This window comes from Lonchura striata, chromosome 2 (genome assembly GCF_046129695.1).
Source record: "Lonchura striata isolate bLonStr1 chromosome 2, bLonStr1.mat, whole genome shotgun sequence".
NCBI classification, from domain to species: Eukaryota; Metazoa; Chordata; class Aves; order Passeriformes; family Estrildidae; genus Lonchura; species Lonchura striata.
The window spans coordinates 97,427,786-97,449,959 of NC_134604.1; the positions used below are offsets into that span (position 1 = coordinate 97,427,786).

At 36.1% G+C, this 22,174-nt stretch overlaps 1 protein-coding gene across 2 annotated transcripts in view; it reads left to right on the plus strand.

Annotated features, from left to right (window-relative positions):
* The window catches only part of WWC3 (WWC family member 3), a 96,328-nt gene extending 76,987 nt beyond the window's left edge, over positions 1 to 19,341 (plus strand). For both annotated transcript variants that reach the window (XM_021527756.2, XM_077781588.1), the window contains exons 12-23: positions 1,191 to 1,311; positions 2,070 to 2,144; positions 3,144 to 3,230; positions 5,560 to 5,752; positions 9,470 to 9,619; positions 10,269 to 10,420; positions 11,087 to 11,246; positions 12,394 to 12,558; positions 13,698 to 13,790; positions 14,856 to 15,083; positions 15,736 to 15,863; positions 16,681 to 19,341. In XM_021527756.2, the coding sequence (XP_021383431.2) occupies positions 1,191 to 1,311; positions 2,070 to 2,144; positions 3,144 to 3,230; positions 5,560 to 5,752; positions 9,470 to 9,619; positions 10,269 to 10,420; positions 11,087 to 11,246; positions 12,394 to 12,558; positions 13,698 to 13,790; positions 14,856 to 15,083; positions 15,736 to 15,863; positions 16,681 to 16,747 (1,619 nt within the window). In that variant the 3' untranslated portion in view covers positions 16,748 to 19,341. The remainder of the gene's footprint in view (positions 1 to 1,190; positions 1,312 to 2,069; positions 2,145 to 3,143; positions 3,231 to 5,559; positions 5,753 to 9,469; positions 9,620 to 10,268; positions 10,421 to 11,086; positions 11,247 to 12,393; positions 12,559 to 13,697; positions 13,791 to 14,855; positions 15,084 to 15,735; positions 15,864 to 16,680) is intronic.
* Positions 19,342 to 22,174: the final 2,833 nt, after the last annotated feature.

Here is a 22,174-nt window from a genome sequence, read left to right on the forward strand (position 1 = left end):
AGAGATACTTAACAAGTTGTTACTTTGAGTGAGACGTACTTCCTCCCTTGTTGGGACTGTAAGTAAATGTCAGCTGGTGGTTGTCTCCCATGCATTCTGCTATTGTCACTCTGCTGAAACTATCAATGCTTCCATGCTGTCTTAAGTTTGTAAGCATGAGCAGAAGAAAATTAAATGCTTTCCCCTCTTTTGAAGTGACATCTCTTTATCGTTGCTTTCCTGCTTTGAGGACAGTCATTGAACCTTAAGGAAAAGAGGGTAAAAGTTCTTCTCTGTACAGTGAAGAAACTGCACTTCACAAGTCTGTTTAGTTGTTTTCTTTAGGACTCAAAGGAAAACAACCTCAAGTTAGGAGGTATTATATGCTGTTCAAGTGTTGAAGCCTTTTCTGTGCTGTTCTTGAACTTTACTGCTTGTGCACGTACTTTAAAGGATTGGTAGCTGCTATACCTACTTGTCTGTGCAAAACCCAGGGCATAACATAATTTTGTTGGTATACTTAAAACATGAAAGTGATTGCTGAATTTCTATTTATTGTGTGGCTGGTGATTCAGGGAAGGGTGGCAAAGAAGGTTGAACATTGTTTCCTCCTTCCCCCAGTTAGTTTTCAAAGTAATTCACCAAGAATTTGAAAAAAAACAGTGGTCTGAGTGAGCTGGAAAACACTGGTTCTTTTTGATAATGCCTCTCAGACTGTAAATAAAAGCTGCTATTATGTGATGGTATAAACAGTATGCTTTGCGACTTTGTATTAAGAAACAAATGAGAACAAAACCTCACATTGTGTTATCAGATAACTTTATAAAAGAATTAGTCTCTTTGTTTGTTTTTAACCTATTGTACATTCAGTAGGTAAATCTGAAAAACTTAGGATATCATGTGTACATATGTGAATTAATGTAAGTCATCCTTTAGGAAGGAATTACTCTACCAGAAAAACATTTAATAACAATGCAATTGGTTTATACTTAGTCTTGTCACAGAGCAATTAGCTACAAACTTCCTTCCTTAATTCTCCCACAGAAAATCTCTGGTCAATCCTATTGTAGGCTTTTGACTTGAAGTTAGAAGAAAAAACAGTGAACTGCATTTGTGCTGTTTTGCTGCTAGCTTTGATACAATATATGTTTCTTGTTTAATTTGAAGAAGTTGCCTTGAGCTGATGTTCTCACTTTTTTTCTCCATGGCAGCTGTAACTCTGCGAGGAGACAGTGGTAGAAGATCGGAGAGGAGAGCCAGGCGAGTTTCAGCATGTCTCTCAGATCATTCACTGGCTAGTGACAGTGGCGTGTTTGAAGCTTTAAGCAAAAGGTCAGGTGTATAAATGCATAGTAAGCTGGAAATATTCCTGTTCTGCCACACAGCTCAAAAGACCTATTGTGAATTTGTGTAAGCTTTCAAAATTGCTACTTATTAGTAATGTAAAACTCTTAGATTGCATGTTTTAAAGGAAAGACGCTTTTTACATGCAGTCCACTGTCATCTTCAAGTGCCAAGTCCCTTTTGCTTTTTTCTTTCTGACATTTTAACATCGTATCTCACTGGAAAGATAGTTTTCTCATCCTGTTAATCATAAATCAGTATTTTTATTTCAACCATCTGTAACAAAATAAAATTATACAGAGTGTGACTTACAATTATGAATATCATGTGATAAAAGTATAACTTCAAGGAAGAAGTATATGACCTGCCAGAAGACTAAAAATATGTAGGTTGACCAAGTGGTTGAAGGGTGTATAAGGACATGTTACTTAATACAACTGTTTTAACACAGGAAGCAGTGACTGGGAAGAAGATAAGGTTTGGAGGATGCTAAAGAGAAATGGAAGACAAAATAAATACTAAAATAATCTAAATATCTTGAAAGAAAATTCTAAACCCTGAAATTTTACAATTGTGAATTACTACTACTGTATGTTTTTATGCAGATGTCTCAATTCTTTCTACATTATGAGTCCCTCCTGTATTGCCAAATAATTGCTTACATCCACAAATCACAGAATAAATGCTAGTTCATCATTTAGCAGCTTAGGTCACTATGTAGTTTACAGTACTTTCTGTTCCTGCAGGAATGAAGATCTGGAAGAGCCTGTTTATGGTGATGCTGCCAGTAATGAAGAACCACAAATACACGTTGGATTTCTGTGAGTAATTACTCCTCTTTCTCCCTATCAACTCTGCAAGAATTGCTCACTACTCTTCTTGCTTATGATTGTTACCTTTTTAATAAAGTAAATTATGGTGGGAATTTTTAAGAAGTTTCTGAACTGACAGCCAGAGTTCAGTGGATGCACAGATCAGTCAGTCACATGCCACTTTGTGCTGGGGATATGGCGTAACCAAAGTTCATTCAGTGTCCTTTCAATGCTGACTGGTAAAAGGGCCTCCATTACTTTTTTAATAGCATTTATTTTCTTTTTCTGGGCCATTAATGTGGGTATGGGTATAGGGATATGTCTCTGTAAGCGAGATCATCTTATGCCAGATAAAGGAGGATTATCTTAGGAAAATCACAGGTGAAGAGACACAAATACAGTACAATCCCAGCTGTACCATTCATTTCTGAAATCCTGTGTCTATGGCATGCTGTTGTTGGTAGTGGGAGTAGTCTGGGGAACGGCAAATCATTGTCATACAAAACAGGATCTTAGCCCTGCAGAATCCTCTCTGCCTCTTGGAAGCTAATTCCTAAGATTGGAAGTTTTTAAAGTATCAACCAGGTTTGTTAGTGGCATTTCAAAATTTGTGCTGATGTGAAAGAGCAGAATTTTAAAATTTGTTTTCAGTAGCCCATGAAAATAATGCAGATGGATTTGTCTAATGTAACTGATATGTTGTTACACATGGACACACACACATGCACATGGTGTAGCTGTTTAGAGTAAGGAATGTATTTGATAAAACCTGTTTACTGTCAAGAGGCATAGGAAGGCCACTTGTTATTTTCAAGCTGAATAATGTTTAATTCACTTAGTTCTATTCACTTTGTTACTGTAGCTAATGCTCTTGGTTGAAACTGATTTTTGCAAGAAATTTGTTTAACAAAACTGCTTTTACATTCTTTAAATCTGTTTAGTCTTCATCTTTATTTCTTAAGCAAAGTATCAATGATTGGTGACTAACCCAGAAAATTTATTTTCCAGGCATGACAGTGGAAGTGAATGTCTGCTAGTCCATGTATTACAGCTGAAGAACTTTACTAGTCTAGTTGTTAAAGAAAACTGCAAAATGTAAGCTTTAATTTTAATCCAGAATGATCATTGTTTATTTTATGCCGCAGTTATAAATACCACTTATTTATTTGACTTCATTCAAAATTAATCCATTTTTGGAGAGGATAATTTCTGTGAGGAAAGGGTTAGTCTTATGGTCACAAAGTATCCCTTTTATACAACTTATGTCACAATATTCAGGTAACAAGTGCAGTCTCTGTGTTCTTTCACCTTTATTATGCAGAGGAAAGTTTGTTAAAAAATATCTGTGATATTCCAGAGTAAGCTTAGTGTATTTTTCTCAATACCTGTGGCAACACTATCTTAATCAGTACAAGGTATACATTGCCTTTTATCTTTAAGAAGAAAAACCACACCAGAAAACATGCTAACAACAACAAAGGATCTGCAGGCTTTTGTGGCCTGTACAGCTCTCCTTGAGTATCCATGAAAGACCTTCTGATAAGACAATTACTAGCTGAGAATCAGGACAAAAGATTGAATTTTTTAACCTCTGATAGCTTGTGCTACTTTTTCCATTTTTGTATCACCTATAGAATGTAGCTTAGTTTATTCTAGTCAATCTTTCTTAAATAATCAGTGTTGTCATAAAACATGGTTTTATCTGGAGATATGTATCTTAACATATTTTAAAGAAATTCAACATGTACAAATTGTTGATCTTTATCTCTGGGAGAGGTTGTTTGAAAGCAGGAAAATGGAGGTAGAATAATATTATTGTATAGTAAAATAAGTCATTTGGAGGGAGGTGTTAAATTGAAATACATCTGAATGAATTGTTCTTCGTTGAGAACTTCACCATACTAAGTCTGCAAAACTGCAGTGGAAATTTTTCATGTAGGTTAGTACATTAGTGTTGGGTTTTTTGCTCTGTTTTGGTGTGAGTGCAAGGGCACATGATAGGAAAAAATATGAGTATTGTGTATTACTCAGCCATGATGACTTGTCATCAAAAAAATAAATAAGCATCATCTGAAGAAAGTAGTAAAGTAGAGTCACCAAAGAAAAAAGTTAGTCCAGAGGGTTTGTTGGACATCATTGTCCAGGCAACCAGGCATTTAAATTACTCAAAATGCAGTTCTGTTCTTCATCCTCCTGAACCCTACCTTTGCTGGAATCAAGAAGTTACATTGCTGCAGGGTGAATTGATTAGTCTAGTCAAAAAGTAAGTTTCTATTACAAAAAAAAAACCAGAAGAAACTTTTATCAAACTCTTTTGTGCAACTGTACGTTGATTGAATCAGGTGCTGTGGCATCTGGGGGAAGTTTGCCTGTGGCAGCCAGGGAGCAGAGGAGCTGGTTCTCTGCCTTTTCACAGGACAAGGGTTTGTTTAACTGATGCTCCATAGTCCAGTGCAGTGCAATTACACCATAAGGAGCTCTTCCAGTTGTCCTCTAACCATTTATTTGGCTGCCAGTGTCAGCCCATCTTTGGTGGTGGCGTAAGAGTTCCTGCAGCCATGTAGTCAAGTTGAGTGAACCTGTGAGCTGGAGCGGATCTTTTTAATCCTGAAGGCTTTGTGGGTTTTTAGCTAGGTTAGCTTTTTAACACAGATAAATTTTCTAATCTGGGTCACAACACAGTTGCATGAAATTGTTTGCTGGCATGAGGAAAGGAATAGGATATTGTAGGGGCTTGGAAGGCAGTCAGGACAGGGAGATAATGGAAACAATTCTCTAAGTAGCTCTGCTGCTTATGCTGTCAGATGAAAATGGTTGTTGGTTTTGTTTTTGGATTGGAGTCTTAAATGATATGGTACCACATATTTAAATTTGTCTTTTGAGACTGTAGATAGATGCAGTGATTGCAGATTTCTTTTGCCATCTGAATTCCTTAATTTCTTAAGGAGGGAAAAAGGTTGTGTAGTGGGTGGAAGGAAGAAATGGATCGGTGACACTTATGGGACAATTCAATTGCCTAAACATAGGCATGTGTTTCCATTTGAAATAGCATAGCATAGCACCTGGCCTCCAGCTGCTGCTTCTCACAGGGAGGCTCTGTGTAGCTCTCCCATAGATCCTCTTATAATTGCTAGCTCATTTTAGATGCCTTGGATACCTCAGGGCAGTTCAAGTGCCACTTGGTGCCTCTGCTTAAGCAACAGGTTTAAAAAAAAAAGTGTTTGCTAAAAAAATACAGCATTTTGAGATCAGCTTTGCAGATCTTCTGTGTTAGAATGCAAAGTAAATTCTGGTGATGAGGAGATCTCAAGGCAGATTCTTAATGCAGAAGTTCCACTGATGCTTTTGCTTAGCTTGATTTTGAGAAATGCAAAATGGCTTTCTTTGTCTGAATTGTGCTATTTGTCTATTTTGCTGTTCCCAGTCATGTGAGAGTTTATTTGCCACCGCTTGAGTCAGGCACACCGACCACTTACTGCTCGAGAGCTTTGGAATTCCAAACTCCGTTAATATTTAATGAAGTGTTCCAAATCCCCGTGCACTCAAGTGTTTTGAAATTAAAATCACTGCAGCTGTATATCTGTTCAGTTGATCATCAGCAGCAAGAAGAACTGTTGGTAAGTGGATCTCAAAAGCCATATGATATGCTAAATTAAAGTTACCTGAGGAATTATTTTTTAAGATTAAAAAGTGGACCTAATTTTTCCATAAGAAGTTCTGAGAGAGTTACATGTTGGTGTCCATTTGTTCACAGGTATAAGTATAGTTCTGTAAATAAAAAGGTGGGATTTTAAAAACTACTTCATCTGACAGCTTTTAGACTACAGTTTCCTCAAGACTTAGGTTTCTGCATGATGCTATTATGCCTGTGTTCAGAATCTGTACTATTCAAACAGGTTCCTTGTAAAAAAATAACAAATACAAACCCTTGTTATTATATAACAGTGGGTGAAGAGGACTGCTATTGCATCTGTCTTAACTTTGTTGCAGGATAATAGTAGCCCTGGAACAGTTCTGTTACCATAGCCTTTAACCTGATTGAGATATCATGTGCTAACCTCAGGTGTGTTAAATGTTAGCTTCATTTAGCTATTGTCAAATACAAATATGCATAACTAAATCTGCCTTGCAGCTGATGTCCTGGCTATTTTGAAGTGGGTGGGCTGTCTTTGCAGTGGGGGGGTTGAATGGGTTAGTGAAACAAACTTTTAAGCCTATCAAAGAAGTTAAGAGGTATAGGCATCTCACTGTCATGCTGGGCTATGGATAAGAGGTATTTATTTGAGCAAATCTGGTCAAGAATGTGTGTTTTTTAATCCACTTTTAAATCTAAGTTAGCATCTCATATAAACAGAGGTCCTAATGTTGGGAGAAATGGACCTAAGATCTTGTCTGCAGTAGGAAGTTTTGTTTACAATGTAATTAAAGAGAAAGCATTTCAAGAACAGGCTGAATATATTGGCGTAAAATGCTTTATACTGGTGTATCCTGTTCCTGTGGATACAGCTATTTAAATATAAAGTATCTTTCTATGGAAACAAATGCATTTAAGTTTAGGGTGCTTTTACTGTAACTGCTGTTATTGAGTTGCCAAAACAAAATAGATCTTCAGGTCATCTAAGTAGGGACTTTTTTCTCTTTCACGATCTTACATTGGTTATGTCAGAAGTATCTTTGTCAACTTATGTAACTGATACATACAAAATGGTACATACAAATTGGTGCATACAATTTTCACCTGTGTAATTGGTAACATAGTTTAAGGTAATTTAACAATACTGCTCAAAAATAGAGAAACAATGCCAGTTTCTTGAGATAGATGCATTGAAGTATTTCAACATTATGATCATTGTTCTCTTCAGCTGTAATTTGAGAATGAGCATTTTCTTGCATCAAGACATTGTTTGCTACCTGCTACCTCTCTTTGGAACTGTTGTGAATGGTCTATGTGTCTGCTGCGATGCCTGTCAACAAAGCCTCTATTTTTCAAAATATCTCCCACTGAGATTACAGTTTTTCCCATCTACTTTATAATGCATATATTTCTCAAATTCTTAATGACTACTTTCTTTTGAATTAGGTTATGCCAGTATAATATTTTCCTAAGTGAAAAAGCCAGACTGAAGTTTATCCTAATATATAAATATTTGTACCTAACAGGGACAAAAAAATTCTGGGAAATAGTTCAGTTATAAAGAAATAAATATACTACACTTGTGGGGATTGTCTTTCCATTTCCTCAACCTTTTTCTCTTATGCCTTCCATGGCTGAAAGATCTTCTGTCTTAAGTTGGCTTATTTCTTTCCTGGTGGCCTTATCAATGTTGAGATAAGGGAATTGTTATTTTTTATGATTAGCATATATAGTTCATGTTAAAACATAAAAGAAGTATGAATGCCTTTCTTGCAATCACCTGGCATTGCAGCTTCACTCGCAGTTTCTCATCTTTTACAACCCTGACCAATTCTTCCCTGTGTCTTAATTTATTTGATTTTTTCTCGAGTGTACCTTTTTTTTTTTTTGCATTTTTTGTTTTAATTTTGGAACATCTGTCCCATTTTTTAGCATGATTTCTAAATCCTGATTGTTTTCTCATGAAGAGACGTCTGTCAGACATCACAGAGATATTACTAAATACTTTTACTGTTCTGCAATTCAAGTTGTTAACAAATTCATCAGAATAGGCATGCAATACAGCTCTAGCAGACCCACCTTGTTTTCTTCATCCTTTTGACTAAGCTCCAAATCTTGAGATGGACATGAAATATTAATTAGTCCTTTCAGTACTAATAACTCTTAATTGAGTTTGATGATGGTTTTTCTACTCACCACCATTCAATCAGTCAGGAATTACTAACTCCCTTTGTAGAGGCAGCTTTTCTGGGAGACTTGTTTAGCTGCCTAATAAATGCAATATATAGGGCAGTGTCAGGTGTCTTAAGAGTTAGCCTATGGTTCTTCCAATATTGCTGGCAGAAAAACAATTTTACTCTCTATCTCCTAAACTAAACTCATTGTGTCTTAAACATTTTCCAACTCTGATGCAAGAATGTGAATATTTGTTACACATTTATCTCTTCCACTGCATCAGAGCAAGTAGATAATTAGAAGACATCTATGTTATACAGAAAAAAGAAAAAGCATCTCAGTGGCCTGTGATATATTGACATGAAATTACTTTCTCAGTAACATGCAGTATCCCCATGTCACATTATTTTGTTAGGCTATTGTCCTCTATGCACCTGTTTAAACAGAGCCCCAGGGAACATTTGTCTTGGAAAAACAATTCAATGATTTGTTTTTTTTATTATTGTTTTCTACTTAACTGTTTCTTTACCTGCTGAAAGATGAATGCACATTCTGCCTACATTTCCTACTGCCTGTGTTGTTAGAATCATTGTATACAGTTACTGGATTTGTGAGAGATCAAAGCCTTTTTTACAGGACTTTTCCAGTGATACAAAAGAAGACATTTTTAGCATGTGGCTCATAAGCATGGAAATAGCTTATGCTATTGCTGCAGAGGTAGCCAGGGAAACAAAAACCAGTACTTAAAGGCTGACTGATATAAAACTATTGGTAGGTCCAGCTAGTGAACTGATTGGATAAAAACAAATAAATAAAATTGACAGCATGGATTTGTTCACAGCTGTTTTTAATTTAGGTGAACACCACTGAGAAATTTCTAACGTAAGCTCTCGCTGATGGAGTAGGGCTACTTCAAAATTTGAAATACTTTTAGTGAGAAGCCTCCATTAAAGCTATTTTTACCTGAATCTGGGAGGTGCAAGGATGGCCTGGAAAGTAGAAAAATTACTTTATACCCCATTTGATTACCTTGTGACATAAGTAGGCAGGGAACAAAATTGGTTTACACAGCATTTTTATTTCCATTTGAAAGATGCCTCTGAGGGCCAGAGAATGGAAGGGTATCAGAATACAGTTATCCCAAAAGCCCCTCAAATTAACGTAATATTATTAAAGTGACATTAATTTAAGAAAATATAGAAAACAGATTCGTAGTTGGGAAGGTCTTAAAAATAAAATATTAATAGCTGTTAGATGTCAATTATGTCTACTTCAATCATACGAATTTTATTTTTTAACTTAAAAAAAATTACTCCAATTCTTTCTAGTAGTAAAGAAGAGGCAGGAAATTCAGAATCTTAAACACCGTAACACAACAGAACAAAACTGTCTCTTTTTAAGAGACAGTAGTATTTGGTGAAGTGGGAGTTTTACACTGTAAGTAAAATACTCTTTAAGTGAGAAGGTGTCTATCGTTCAGGGTATATGTATCTTATTGTGGTCAATGTTTTTTGTTATCTTATAGGGAATTGCTCAGATAAACCTGACTGATGCAGAGAGTTCTGGTGAGATGCAGCTTCACTGGTACCCTGTTCAGATCTTCACTGGTTCAGAGCCCCAGAGAGCAAAGACCAAAAACCAATGTGAAGAGAGTATTCCTCAGTCTTCTGGAAATGTAACTACAGTTAAAACTGTAAAACTCTAAAAATGTGATTTGTTTACTTTGTTTGATCAGCAGGGTGATTATTATCTTGCCTTGGGTGCAGGTTTTTGAGTTATCACAGGAAGTAATAACTTAATTTAACTCTTGGGGCAAGAGCTAGATTTTAGAAAACTAATTGAAAACTTGATCATGTCTGGGCAGGTGCTTGAAATAGTACCCTGTATGCTTGTCTGCAGTCCAGCTAAAACACATTAAAAATTTCTGCCACTGCACTGGTTGCCCAAAAAGGTTGTATAATTTTCATCCTTGAAGATGTTTTCAGCCCTTGACTGGGCTCTGGACAGCTTGACTTGGCTATGATGCCTTGCATGTTTTGGGCAGCACATCAGATTAGGTGACCTCCAGAGGTCTCTTTTGACCTAATTTGGTGGATGATGCTCCACAATCAAGTAAAGTCTGCCTAGTTTCTGTGACAAGTTGAATACCAAATACTTTTGATTATTAAGATTCAATACAGATTATTTTTGGTTGTGGTTTGGTTTTTTGTTTTGTTTTTTAAGGAACATTTGATGGCTTTGTTTTTATTTTTTCTTTGAATAATACACATTAAATACATTGATTTGTTCAAACAGATTTAATTAAAGTCTAATTTACCTCTCAGGATGCAGTGACAGCCCTGTTAGCTAGGACCACTGCCCAGCTGGAAGCTGTTGAGAGAGAGCTGGCAGAAGAGAGAGTGAAACTGGAGTACACAGAGGAGGAAATTTTGGAGATGGAAAGAAAGGAAGATCAGGCAGAAGCCATATCAGAAAGGTAAAAGCAGTTCCAATATCTCATAAAATAGATTAATAATTAATTCTTCCTCAAAGATATTTACACTATGGGTATAGTCTGAAATAAAGCAGGAAAAATTATGAGATTTGCTCCCTGTTAATGCTACAAGTATAAAATTCTGTTATGTCTTGATACACAAACAGGAGAAAGCCTTATTTGAATAGCTTGTTGAATTTAGGGAAGTTGAGGAGTGGGAAAACATTATATCAAACATGAATTTTGCTAGGGAGGCAACTGTAATGAGTTTATAACAGCCCTGTTTTAAGAAAAGTAAATAAAATTTAGTGGTGACACAGGACATTGTTAGGGTTAGGATTGTAATTTCACTCCTAATGATACTCCTGGTTTGTTACATGACTTCTCTTGTTCTTTTTGTTATTGCTTTCTTAGTGTTGTTATAAAGACTAGAACACATGCCTTAAGAAAAATTAGAGAAGGTGAATTTTTTTAAATTAAATGTACTTGCTTATTTGCATTTGCAGAAATGCAAGTGTGCTATGTTCTCCTGTTGAAAATACTGTATTTTCATTGGAGAAATAATACTCTAAAATTATAAACTGGCTTAGGTAATGTCATATGTAAATGTAATGCATAATTGCATGGGGTTTTAACACCTGCAAAATTATTGTGATGTTCTGACTTTAGGAGTTGGCAAGCAGAATCTGTTGACAGTGGATGCAGTAACTGCACCCAGACTAGTCCTCCTTACCCAGAGCCGTTTTGCGGGGATCCATTAGCTGGACACATGTTTGCAGCTCCAGCAGGCCAGTATGGTTCTGGAAAAATGCAGCCTCCACCACTAAAGGTAATGAGAGAAGACACTGCAGCATGAAAACTGCCACCCTGCCTGGCACTGTGAGCTACTGCTACGCCTGGAGTTTGATTCTGAGTTGGGCAGGAGAGAAAAGAGTCAGCAATAGCATTGGCAGCAACGTATGAGCGCTGACTTTGTGATAGCTGTATGGCTTTGAGGTAGTAGAAGTTCACTCCTCAGGCCTGGGGTTCTTTTGTTTTCTTACTACTTACTTCTGAACAGAGTTTGGTTCTTATATCCTGGCAAGAGGCAAACTAGTTTTACTGTGGCCTTTATCTAATCTATAAATAGGCACTTGTATAAATTTCTGCATTTACCTGAAATTTGAACAGAAAAGATCATGGTCAAATTCCACTGCTCTTATTTAAAAAAAAAAAAAATTGAAAGGAATTGTAAAGAAAGAAATTTTAGGACTTGCATTACTATATCAGTTTTACAATAACATGGAATAATTCTGCTGAAACTGATGTATTTAAAATCTTTTGTAGTCAAGATATGAGACACTGGAAATAATCTTTCACAAGCTGAAATCAACAGACTTCCACTGAAGTAGAGGAACATAATCTGTTTTTGTTGCCTTTAGGGAAGATCACACCTCTTATGGAGGAGTGAGTTTTCTGAAAGTTTGGAAGCTTTGCTAGAGTAGCCTATGTTTTCTGTGTTTCTGAATATTTTAGTGTTCTTGTATAATTGTGTGAACAGTCTTTCAGTTCCTTTTTTCTTCCTTGTCTTCATTTAAGTTCCTCTAGTTTTAAGTGGTTGCTTCAGAGTTTCTGTGCTTACTGAAAGGTGTCTCAAGTTTTCTTCTGCTGAGGCTGGAGATCAAGTGGTAGTTTGGGTAATGCCCAATTGCCAATCCTGAATGCAGTTCTTGTGCTCTGCAGCTGTGATATAACTGCATCTCATGATTGTTACTGCTCCAGCAAAGGCTTCTGAAAGAAAATCTCACAATTTAGAATGACCCAGCTTTAAACTTTTACAGAAGTTAGGTGATACATCCTCTCAGTGCTCATTACAATTTGAATCTAGCTAGCAAGGCAAGTTGTTTACTTTTGATATTGTTGAAATGTCTGATTGTCTTTGCTAGGAGAGAGAAAATAAGGAAGAAATAAAAAAATGTCCTTTGTTGAAATTTTAGGTGGATAAGGAAACTAACACTGAGGATCTGTTTCCTGAAGAAGTTGCTATTCTTCCAAAAGAGAGAACCAGCCGCAGGCCACGGGGTTCTGCTTTTGTTCGCAGTAGCACAATTGTTCGTTCCCAGACCTTTTCGCCTGGAGCACGAAGTCAATATGTTTGCAGAGTGAGTAAAGCTTGAAAAGGAGGAGGGGGAAGGGGTCTCCACACACAAGTATATTATACATTTTTGACAATTTCAGTATAAGATTTCATTGCATTTATAAGAAACATATATTACTTTTTAATCCTAATGAATAATTTTTAATTTATCTTAAACAGTGCAGTGGGGAAGAGCTTCCCTGGCTCTTTTTTAAGAGTTTTTACCTGGATGGATTTAATTTGAAATTTAAGAATATATGATAAATTAGGTATTAAGCTCTTTTCCCTTGCAACCTTAGATGTTAGGTGTGGGTGGTTGATTTTACAATGCTATCTAATGAGGTGTATAAGCAGTTAGCTTAGAAGCTGTGTTTAATTTTCATGTACATAAAAGTTTAAAAAAAGGCACTGAATGCTTAATCATAGGGTCAGTGCATAAATATTCATATGACTCTGATTGCTGTCATGAATATCAGTCAGAATGTGCCTGTTATTGTGGGACATAGGATTCCTGGGTGCAGTGGTGCAAGTAATTGAGGACCAGCACAGCAGTTTTCAAGGTCACATGTATTGTTTGCTGCTTTCAGTGGCAGAAGACTTGTAAGCAGTTGGCTCATGGTATTGCAGATTGATACATGGCTATTGGTTTTGCAATATTATCATAGCTTTGATTGTACTCTTTCATAAGCTTCTGAGAGTTTGAGTTTGAAAATTCAGGAAATGATTTTTAAATTCTGTGCTCACTTAACCTGCACTTAAAATCAGATGTGGGGAGAAGGTGGGAAACTGTATTGTTTGTACCCATGACAATAAATGTTTTAGGATTAAATATTATTGAATTTGAGTCCTCCCTCCCTCTTTTTTTAGGTTAGATTGTCTTGGATATTTAGTAGAATGGTTAGTGAAACTTACCTGTAAAACATTGATGGTTTGTAAACTTTCTTAAATTATTGTAACTACCATGTGAGCATTATTATATCTAAATGTTTATAAATAACTGAAAAAAATTGGTTGCTTAAAACAAGATAGTTTCAGTGTATTTTAAAAAAGAAATCTCAGTGTATTTAAAAAAGAAAAAAGACAAAAAAAAAAAAACAACACCCCAAATTTCTTAATGAAGATGATTTGCAAGCAATCTTTCTTTTCAATGTCTTTTCTAATCAGCTGTATCGCAGTGACAGTGACAGTTCAACCCTTCCAAGGAAGTCCCCTTTTGTCCGGAATACCTTGGAGAGGAGGACTCTGCGGTATAAGCAGGTATGCCTAGGAAAATGGCCTTTAGCTTTCATGAAGTTGCTAGAACAATGGTACTTTTATACTTCAGAGTTTTAGATGTCTGCAGGTACATTCTGATACTTTTAGGAAATGTACAAAACTTCTGCAGTGTAATTGGGGCAGAGTGCATGTTTTGGATTTGTTTTGGACTTTCTAAGCTAAAAGGTAGACATAAAGAAGTTAAAGTTGTGATCAGTTTTAAAGAAGAGGAAAAAAATATGGCAGACAAAAATTAGTTTAATGGGGACTGAATTTATATATTATATTATATCATATATCATATCATATTGATTTAGATATAAAGTTTCTTTCAAAATCTTTCAAATCTGGTTTATGATGCAGCGTGCATATTCAAAGATGTGTGTGTGAATGTGTCATTAAGACATACATCTCCCCTCCCATACAGCCTAATAAATAAGTGTTTCAGACCCAAGTATTCAGCAGGAATGAATAGGTTAAGCTCTCTTTTTGCCCCCATGCCACCGCTTATGCTGTCAAGCAAGTGGGCAGAGAAGGGCAGATGAGGCATTAATGTTGTGTATATAAATTATGTAAAAAGTAGTCTGGTCAGCAGAAGTTAATGCCTTGCTGGTATAGGCAGGTAGACAGACATGCCTCCCATTTTGATTCAGAATGTATCTTAAAACCAATATTGAATGAAGCCCTTTAAGAGGAGTCTTGTTCAGTACAGTATTTTTCTGATACTATTATGTCATTGAGTTTTTCTTATTGCATCTCTTCTATTATCATCCTAACATGTAATTTTAGTCCATAAACTTCATTAAGTTTATGTGTGAGTTGAAAGCAAACTGTAAAAGGAAGTAGTAGAAAATATTAATTGAAAAATTTAGCTGTAGGGGTTTTCTGTCCTGTACATTATCGAGCCTTTTCTGGGGGATGTAAATAATCTCCAAAAGTTCGTGTGGGAAAGATTTTGTGTGTGGAGTAAGTACAGCAATTGTATGGCCTATAGAGCTAAATACAGACCAGTAAACTATGTTGAGAGTAATATATTGTGCATTTATTTGAATCCTAATAACTCAACAGTCCTGCAGATCATCTTTGGCTGAAGTTATGGCGAGGACATCCTTAGACCTGGAGCTGGATCTCCAGGCATCCAGAACTCGACAGAGACAGCTGAATGAGGAGATATGTGTTTTAAGAGAGTTGAGACAGCGTCTGGAAGATGCCCAGCTCCGAGGGCAGACAGATTTACCCCACTGGGTCCTTCGGGATGAGAGATTCCGAAACTTGTTGAAGGAAGCAGAAAGGCAGGTATGGTAATAAGCAAGCACTCAGTTTGCTCAGAAATTTCTTGTTTCAAAATGTCTTCATTTTGATAAGATGTCTAAAGAACTGTTTGTACAGAATCTTGAACAGTGAATGTTTCTTTTATATTCTTGAAGTTAGCACAATAAAAATTATTTGTTTATTTGTTGCTCATTTGTTTTTGTTTGGGTATTTCTTTCTGTAACTTAATAATTTTCTGTCTTTGATATTTAAAAAAAATTTTGCTGATTTGATATGTATTCTTTTACAAGTATTTGGAACATTCCCTAAGTATGTAATTTTTTTTCCTGTTTTTGGAGAAAGAAGTTGTAGAAAAAGGTGGCAAAACTACTCAACAGACAAAATTGACACGGGATTATCACAGACAAAACCTGAGCCCAAATTTATAGTAAGATCTTGTTTGACAGATCTATGTGCAGTAAATTTTGTTAATTTATTACATGTCTTTCTGAAGAGCATTAGTAAGTGAAACAACTCAGTCTTTTGTATTTATAGTTTTTAGATGTTCAGCTATTTCAGACAGTACTAGTGTGGTTTCACTGTGGTGGGTGGGGAAAAAATCCATTCTTTTTCTGTGAATATTCTTGTGTTTTATTTGTTTAAATGCCCATTTTATGCATTATCTTCTTGTTTTCAGACCAGACAGACCAAATTTGAACATCACCAAGAGCAAGCAGCTGAAAAGATGCTAAAGAAAGCATCAAAAGAAATATACCAGTTGCGTGGGCAAAATCAGAAGGAACCTATTCAGGTGCAGACTTTTAGGTAAGTGGTAATGCATACTGAAATAGTATAGCAACAGTTCATTAGTCAGGTTAAAGCTTTCTGAAATGTTTAGCTTAAATTTTGTGTCTCTTTTGATTTTAATCAGAAGTAATTAACCAGTAACTTTAAACTTTATCTGGATTTGGACACGAGTTCTTCCTGAATGCTTTGTTCTGCAAAGAGACAAAGCTAAGGTTACAATTGCAGTGTTACAATTCTAGTATACATGATATTTTAAAAAACTTCAAATATAAACATAGCTTAGGTGATTGTTCCAACTTAGCCTAGTTGCTGTGAAGTCCAGTTCTTCAATACAAGTCTGTGGGCATAAATGATCTGTTTAATGTAATACATATAAATTGCTAGTAGCACACACTCCCTAAAAATTACTCAATAATACTGGAATTTTCTTTCAGTAAGCCTTTTCTTTGGACTCTGTTTCCAGAGTTGCCATCTTTTTTTCTCCCTTCTTTTTTGTAGACGTTATTTGCAAAACATTCAAGGGTGAACTTTGCATTGCAGAACTTGTCCTGTGAAACGTTTTTACAATTAACTATGACTGAAGTTCTGTGAATTATAGAAAGCTTCCACCCAGGTTTTCAAAAATAGTAATTGTCTTCAATGGAACGTTGGCAGAAGTATATAGTGAGGTTTAGTAGTTTTTGGAAGTTTGTTGTACTCAAATAAAAGCCCACTTCAGTACATAAATAACAAATACTAACCATTAACCAGAGTAAAGAAACCATGTTCTTGTGGGGAGAAGGGAGAATTTAGGCATAATTTTATTTACTTCTTTTTTCTCTTGTTTTGGTCACAGAGAGAAGATAGCTTTTTTTACAAGACCAAGGATTAACATACCTCCTCTGCCAGCTGATGATGTATGACATGTTGCATTGTAAACATGAAGTATTTATCGCTTTTATTTTAATGAAGTTCTTAGATTAGACAAGTTTTCTTTAAAAAAAAAAAATTGTGCAAAAGCTAATATACACGTTTTGTAAAAAAAAATAAAAAAGTTAAAAAAGTAAACATAAACAAAACATATATATAAATATATATACATATATTTTATAATAGCGACTGCAACAAGGCTTGGTTTTTCCTTGTTGTGAAACTGACATCTCTGAAGACAACTTATTTTATAAAAGATCGACTATCCTGTTAAGAGCGTGTACAGTTTTTATGCTGTTTTATTTGACTTAAAGGCTGGAAGACAGAAACAAAGTGAGTTCAGGCAAATTCACTGTAGTGTAATTTATTTATAGTGCCTTTTTTCCTTGAAGGAAAATACCTACTTTAAGATGTATTTTAAGACTGAAATTTGTTCCTCAGTATTTGTCATACAGTAGAATGGAACCATTGAGCTGGTTTTGTTTCTGATACCTGAAATGAATATACTATGTTCTAAAATTGTCACTTTTTCAGCTTTATTATCTGTAGCTTATTATGTACATTGTATTCTTTAGCACTGTCTGTGTTATAGCAAAATATTATCACCTGCAATGTGTTTAACACTAATTAGAAGTGATGCTAAACGTTGCAGAATTCATTTGCATGTTCTTACTGTGCACTAATAGCTTGTTTTCATTTCTGTTGTGTCTAAAGTATCTTTATACTCTTAACTAGATCCTCAGTTTAAACGGGGGAAGGAAAAGGGTGACAGGTCTTTATTTTGCTGTTTAATGAAAAGGGAACTTAAGGAGCAGTTTGAGCTAGCTGTGTGGAAAGCCTGCTAATGAACTATTACAGTAATTAATATTACAGTTCTACAGATTCTCATCTGATTCAGAAAAGCACAGATGTTCTGATTTCCAAAAGCAGCTGCTTTAAGTAAGGGTGCTTAAACACATGTTCATCCTAAAGGATGTGATTTGTGGTTACTGCAAGCAAGTTCTGTTGAGCAGTGACACTTTCCAGGGGGAAGGTGTATAATTCTGGTACAGCTCACTTGATTGCTAGCTGGACCAGCTAAAATCTGATAAGAAATAATTTTATTTGTAACCATCCATTTTCATGAAGGACTGTCACCCTAAATTCCCGAGAATGCCAGTTTTGTGTCCTTGCACCCTGCAAGTATGTAAAAATACTTCTTTACTAAGCTACTATAATAGAGTTTCTCATATTTTCCTAATTATATGTTACCTGCAAAGAGAGGTGCCCAACACAAGACTGACTTTGCAAATTACTGAAATATCCCCGAAGGAAGAACATGTTGTCTCTTAATTGAAGATCAAACTGGTTCCAGATTTTTCTATGTCAGGAAATCAGAACAAAGGCCAAAAAACAAACAGACCTATCATGTTTTCAAATATTCTGTAAGTAAGTTTTCTTTGTGACTTTTAAGAACTTAGACTCTGTTACCTTGTCAAAGGTCAGGAAAACCTGGAAGAGAAATTGAATTACTTTTACTTATCCACGCTGAGGCAAAAAGTTAACAGGGAAAAAAGATCATAAACAAAAATGTTAATAAACACAAATATTTAAGGTAGTATTTCCTGTTTCCTAATATGGCCTATAGTCATTACAGGCATCAAGTGTTGCAATCATATAGAAATTTATATGAAATTGAAGTATATTTTGCATTTATTTTGCTATTAATCTTGAAGCCTGTTTTGACTGTAAGTTTTGGTGGGTGTATATTGGCTTCCTTGGGCACAGCTAGACTTATTCAGAAACTATGCAGATAAAAGCCAAATCATGTGAGAAATTTGTAGTGTTTGGGTAAAAGTCTAGGGCCAGCAAGCTTTTCAGTACTCATTACTTTAAAACACCAGTTAGTCAGAATTTTGTGTCTCATTTCCAGGGGAGGCTGTCACACAGTAGTGTTTATCCAAAGTTACCATGCAGTGACACCAGAAGTGCTTGCTGTGTTTGAAGAACAGACAACACCATGTTCCTGTGAGGCTGGTCAGGTACTGGAAGGGGTTGTGCAGAGAGGTGGAGCACTCTGTCTGTAGTGTGGTTGAGGACGTAACTGGATATAGCCCAGAGCATCCTGGTCACATTAGGCCTGCTTTGAGCAGGGATTGTGGTAGGGACCTTGTTTCCACCCTAAATTGTTCTGTGACTATAACCAAGGGGCATTGTCCAGTGGTCTCTCTGTCAGGAGGTTTTTAAATTGTGACCGCTGTGAGATGTCGTCGGTGTATCTTGTGGGTCTGTGATTCTGACTGCTATAATGAGTTCTGTCTTGATGTGGTAATGAGTTATCATATTCAGTATTCATCTCTCTTGTTTTTGTCACAGTTCTGTATGAATGTGTCATTTTTGTATTATTTGAAAGTATTTCTTCTATAAAATAAAATAATTTGCCATAAACAGAAAAAAGACTTTCTTGTATGTCAAAGATATTTATTGAATCTTTTATATTTGTCACATTCCTGATGATTTAATGAAAAAAATACTATTTTGAATAATACTGTAACTTAAGTTAATGTAATGAGCTTTCAAATAAAGGTAAGAGATAAAATCTGGGAAACTGAAGATCTAGAGGGGTTATCATTAAGACCTGAAAGAGATGCAGAGTGTAAGGAATGGCAGATATGTTCTTCTATGTGCTTATCACTCATGATAAGTTGACAGCTGTAACAGAAATTCATAGTTGAATATTCCCAGAATTCTTGGGTAGCTCTACTTAAAACATGTTGAACTGCTTTTTTTTTGTAACAAATATTTGTACTTTCTAAATTAGTATGGAAAGCAAGTTGACATTATTAGTTCTGTAATATCTTACTTATGACTAATTCCAAGGTGGAAACCATTCAAAAGAATAGTGATTGACTTTTTTTAGGCTGGCACTTACTGCTGCTTTCACGAAAGAAACATGAAATTTGCATAATTACAGAATGACCATTTCTCAGTTTCCCTCTGCAACCCTGCAAGCTGCAGGAGGACAGGCAAAATCATAGCAAGGACATGTGACTCCTGTCTCTCCAGTATTTGCAAGGCATCAAGGGTATGACAGAGTTTAGGTTATTTTTAAACAGTCTGCTAGAAATAGGCATTTGGAACGGCAGCCGTCCCTGTCTTGCTGCTGTCAGGAGCAACAACAGAAGCTGTAATGGGTATGTCGGGTTTTCTCTTGCAAGAATGAAGTCTTATTTCAATTTCTTGCTGCAGTTCTTCTAAGCACTTTGCAGGACTTAAAGGTAAGTGCAGTATAAAAAGAATAATTTCTTTTTAAGGAGTTAGATGACCTATGTCTTTTGCTTTCACTGGACGTAAAACGGAAGTTTGAGTTTTTTGGGAAGAGGGCTCATCACAGCTTGACTCCAATCTCCTTTATAATATAAATCTCCTATATATAAATCTCCTATATAATCTCCTATAGTGTTGTACATCTTTGAGAGGAAAAAACATTTGTAGAGACTTGAGAACTGCAGGCTAACAAAAGCAAGAACACCCTTGTCTGAACCATCATGTGAAGAATATATTTTTTTTCTTTGAGATCACTCAATTGACTGTGTAGCATTGGAAGAAAATACCAAGGAGTAAAGTTGATTTGGTTTTGGAGTATGTAAATGTTAGTGAAATCATTTGCTTGCACTTGGAAAATATCCATATTCTTGGATTTCAAAGCTTCTGATTGCTTACAATTTCTGAAAATCTCTTACATTTGAGCATGGATATCTATTGTATTTTCAACAATCATGTATCAGAGAATCATGTATACTGTCCCTTTAGTTTGTCTGCAGTTTGACCATCCAGATAAAAATGTACATGCAGTAGGAGATTTAATGAGATCAGCTGGTAGTAGACAAGATAAAACCAGGAAATTAATTTAGGAAAGTTTGCTCAGGAAAAAAATGTAGGATTGAGACCCTAACACTCACTTGTTAAACACACAAAATTACTATTCTGTGCCTAGGGCACAGTGTTTGTGTTCAAATGTGTATCTTTGGCATAGAAGTTCCCAGGTGTAGATGGTTCACCAAGTAAATGCTACTTCCTGTTTTCCTTATTTTCCTCTCATAAATTGATTGAAGGAAATTGCAATTGTATTATCAAGAAAATAAATCAAGTTCTCAGTGTTTAGCTTCCTTCACAAATTCAATTGGCCTATTAATACTGATTTTAATGGACACAAAGAATAGACACTGGCAGGAAGCTGGCACTTGTATCACTTTTCCACATTTCAGGGACATGGTTATGAAGGCCTGGAGGTATTACTAGTCTATGAGTGGTAGAGGATTATGATCTGCAGTGCTCTGTGTGAAATGCATAATCAAACCTTTTCTCTAAAGGCATGATTCTTGCTCCAGAAAGGTGTGGGAACTTCAGGTGAAGCAAGCTAACTGTTCAAATTTCTCAGTCAAATCCAGTGTGTGGCTTTGCATGGGGAGTTCCTATCAGAAGTACATGGCACATCTGTAAGTTACTGCTCAAGCACACTGGGACAAAAAGGTCTTCCAGAACTGAATTCCTTCGATTTTGAAGCGAGTGGAAGTAACCTATGTGCCTTCAGTCAGTCACCTGTGGGTATTTTCATGGGTGTTTGTGCAAGACCTCCCTCTACTCAGCTGTTGCATCTGCTTGGAAATACAAAGCCCCTCCCTGGTTACCTGTAGGGGTAAAACCAGTCTGCACAATATTCAAATACAGAAAGGTGAGCAGTAAGGGGAATGTCCTGAAAAACAACACACTGCACACGTACAAACATGTACATGGTCTTCAGAAAAAACAGTTACAACCTCTGCCTTGCAGAATACAGTCCTAGTGGCTTGTACAAAATCTGTGTAGTCAGAACTTTTGCAATTCTTACCTTCTTGTAGAAATCAAATACATTGCTGAGTATTATAAAATTCTTAAGCACTCCCCTTGCCCCTCAAAAAACACAACCCCCCCCAAAAACAGCATCCAAAAAAACCCCAAGATTACAGTTGAAATGCTATACATAGTTAACCAAAATGTGAAAGGCTTATTGCCTTTTCAAAAAAGTATTTTAGGAAGTTCTAGGTTTTCAGTATTTGGGAAAGCTTAAGCAGATGTTTTGGAAAGGAGAAGTAGCCTGGCATATAGGGGAGGATCTTGCAAACAGTGGCCGTTGCATTGAAGAAAAGGCAGAAGAGGATGGAGGGGAAGGAGGGAGGCAGGGAAGAATTAAGAAGTGAGGATAACAAGGATGAAACCTTTGAGGGAGGCTTGCAGAGCATGAATATGACACAGAACATGGAGGGAAGTCAATATGGATAAGCTTGAAATGCAGTGCCAGAAAAAGACAAGGGATGGTGAAATTGCAGTGAGTCTCATTTCCAAGCTGCTGTGATTACATGTTTCACAGAGCAGCAACCTGGCCTGCGGAGTCACCAGGA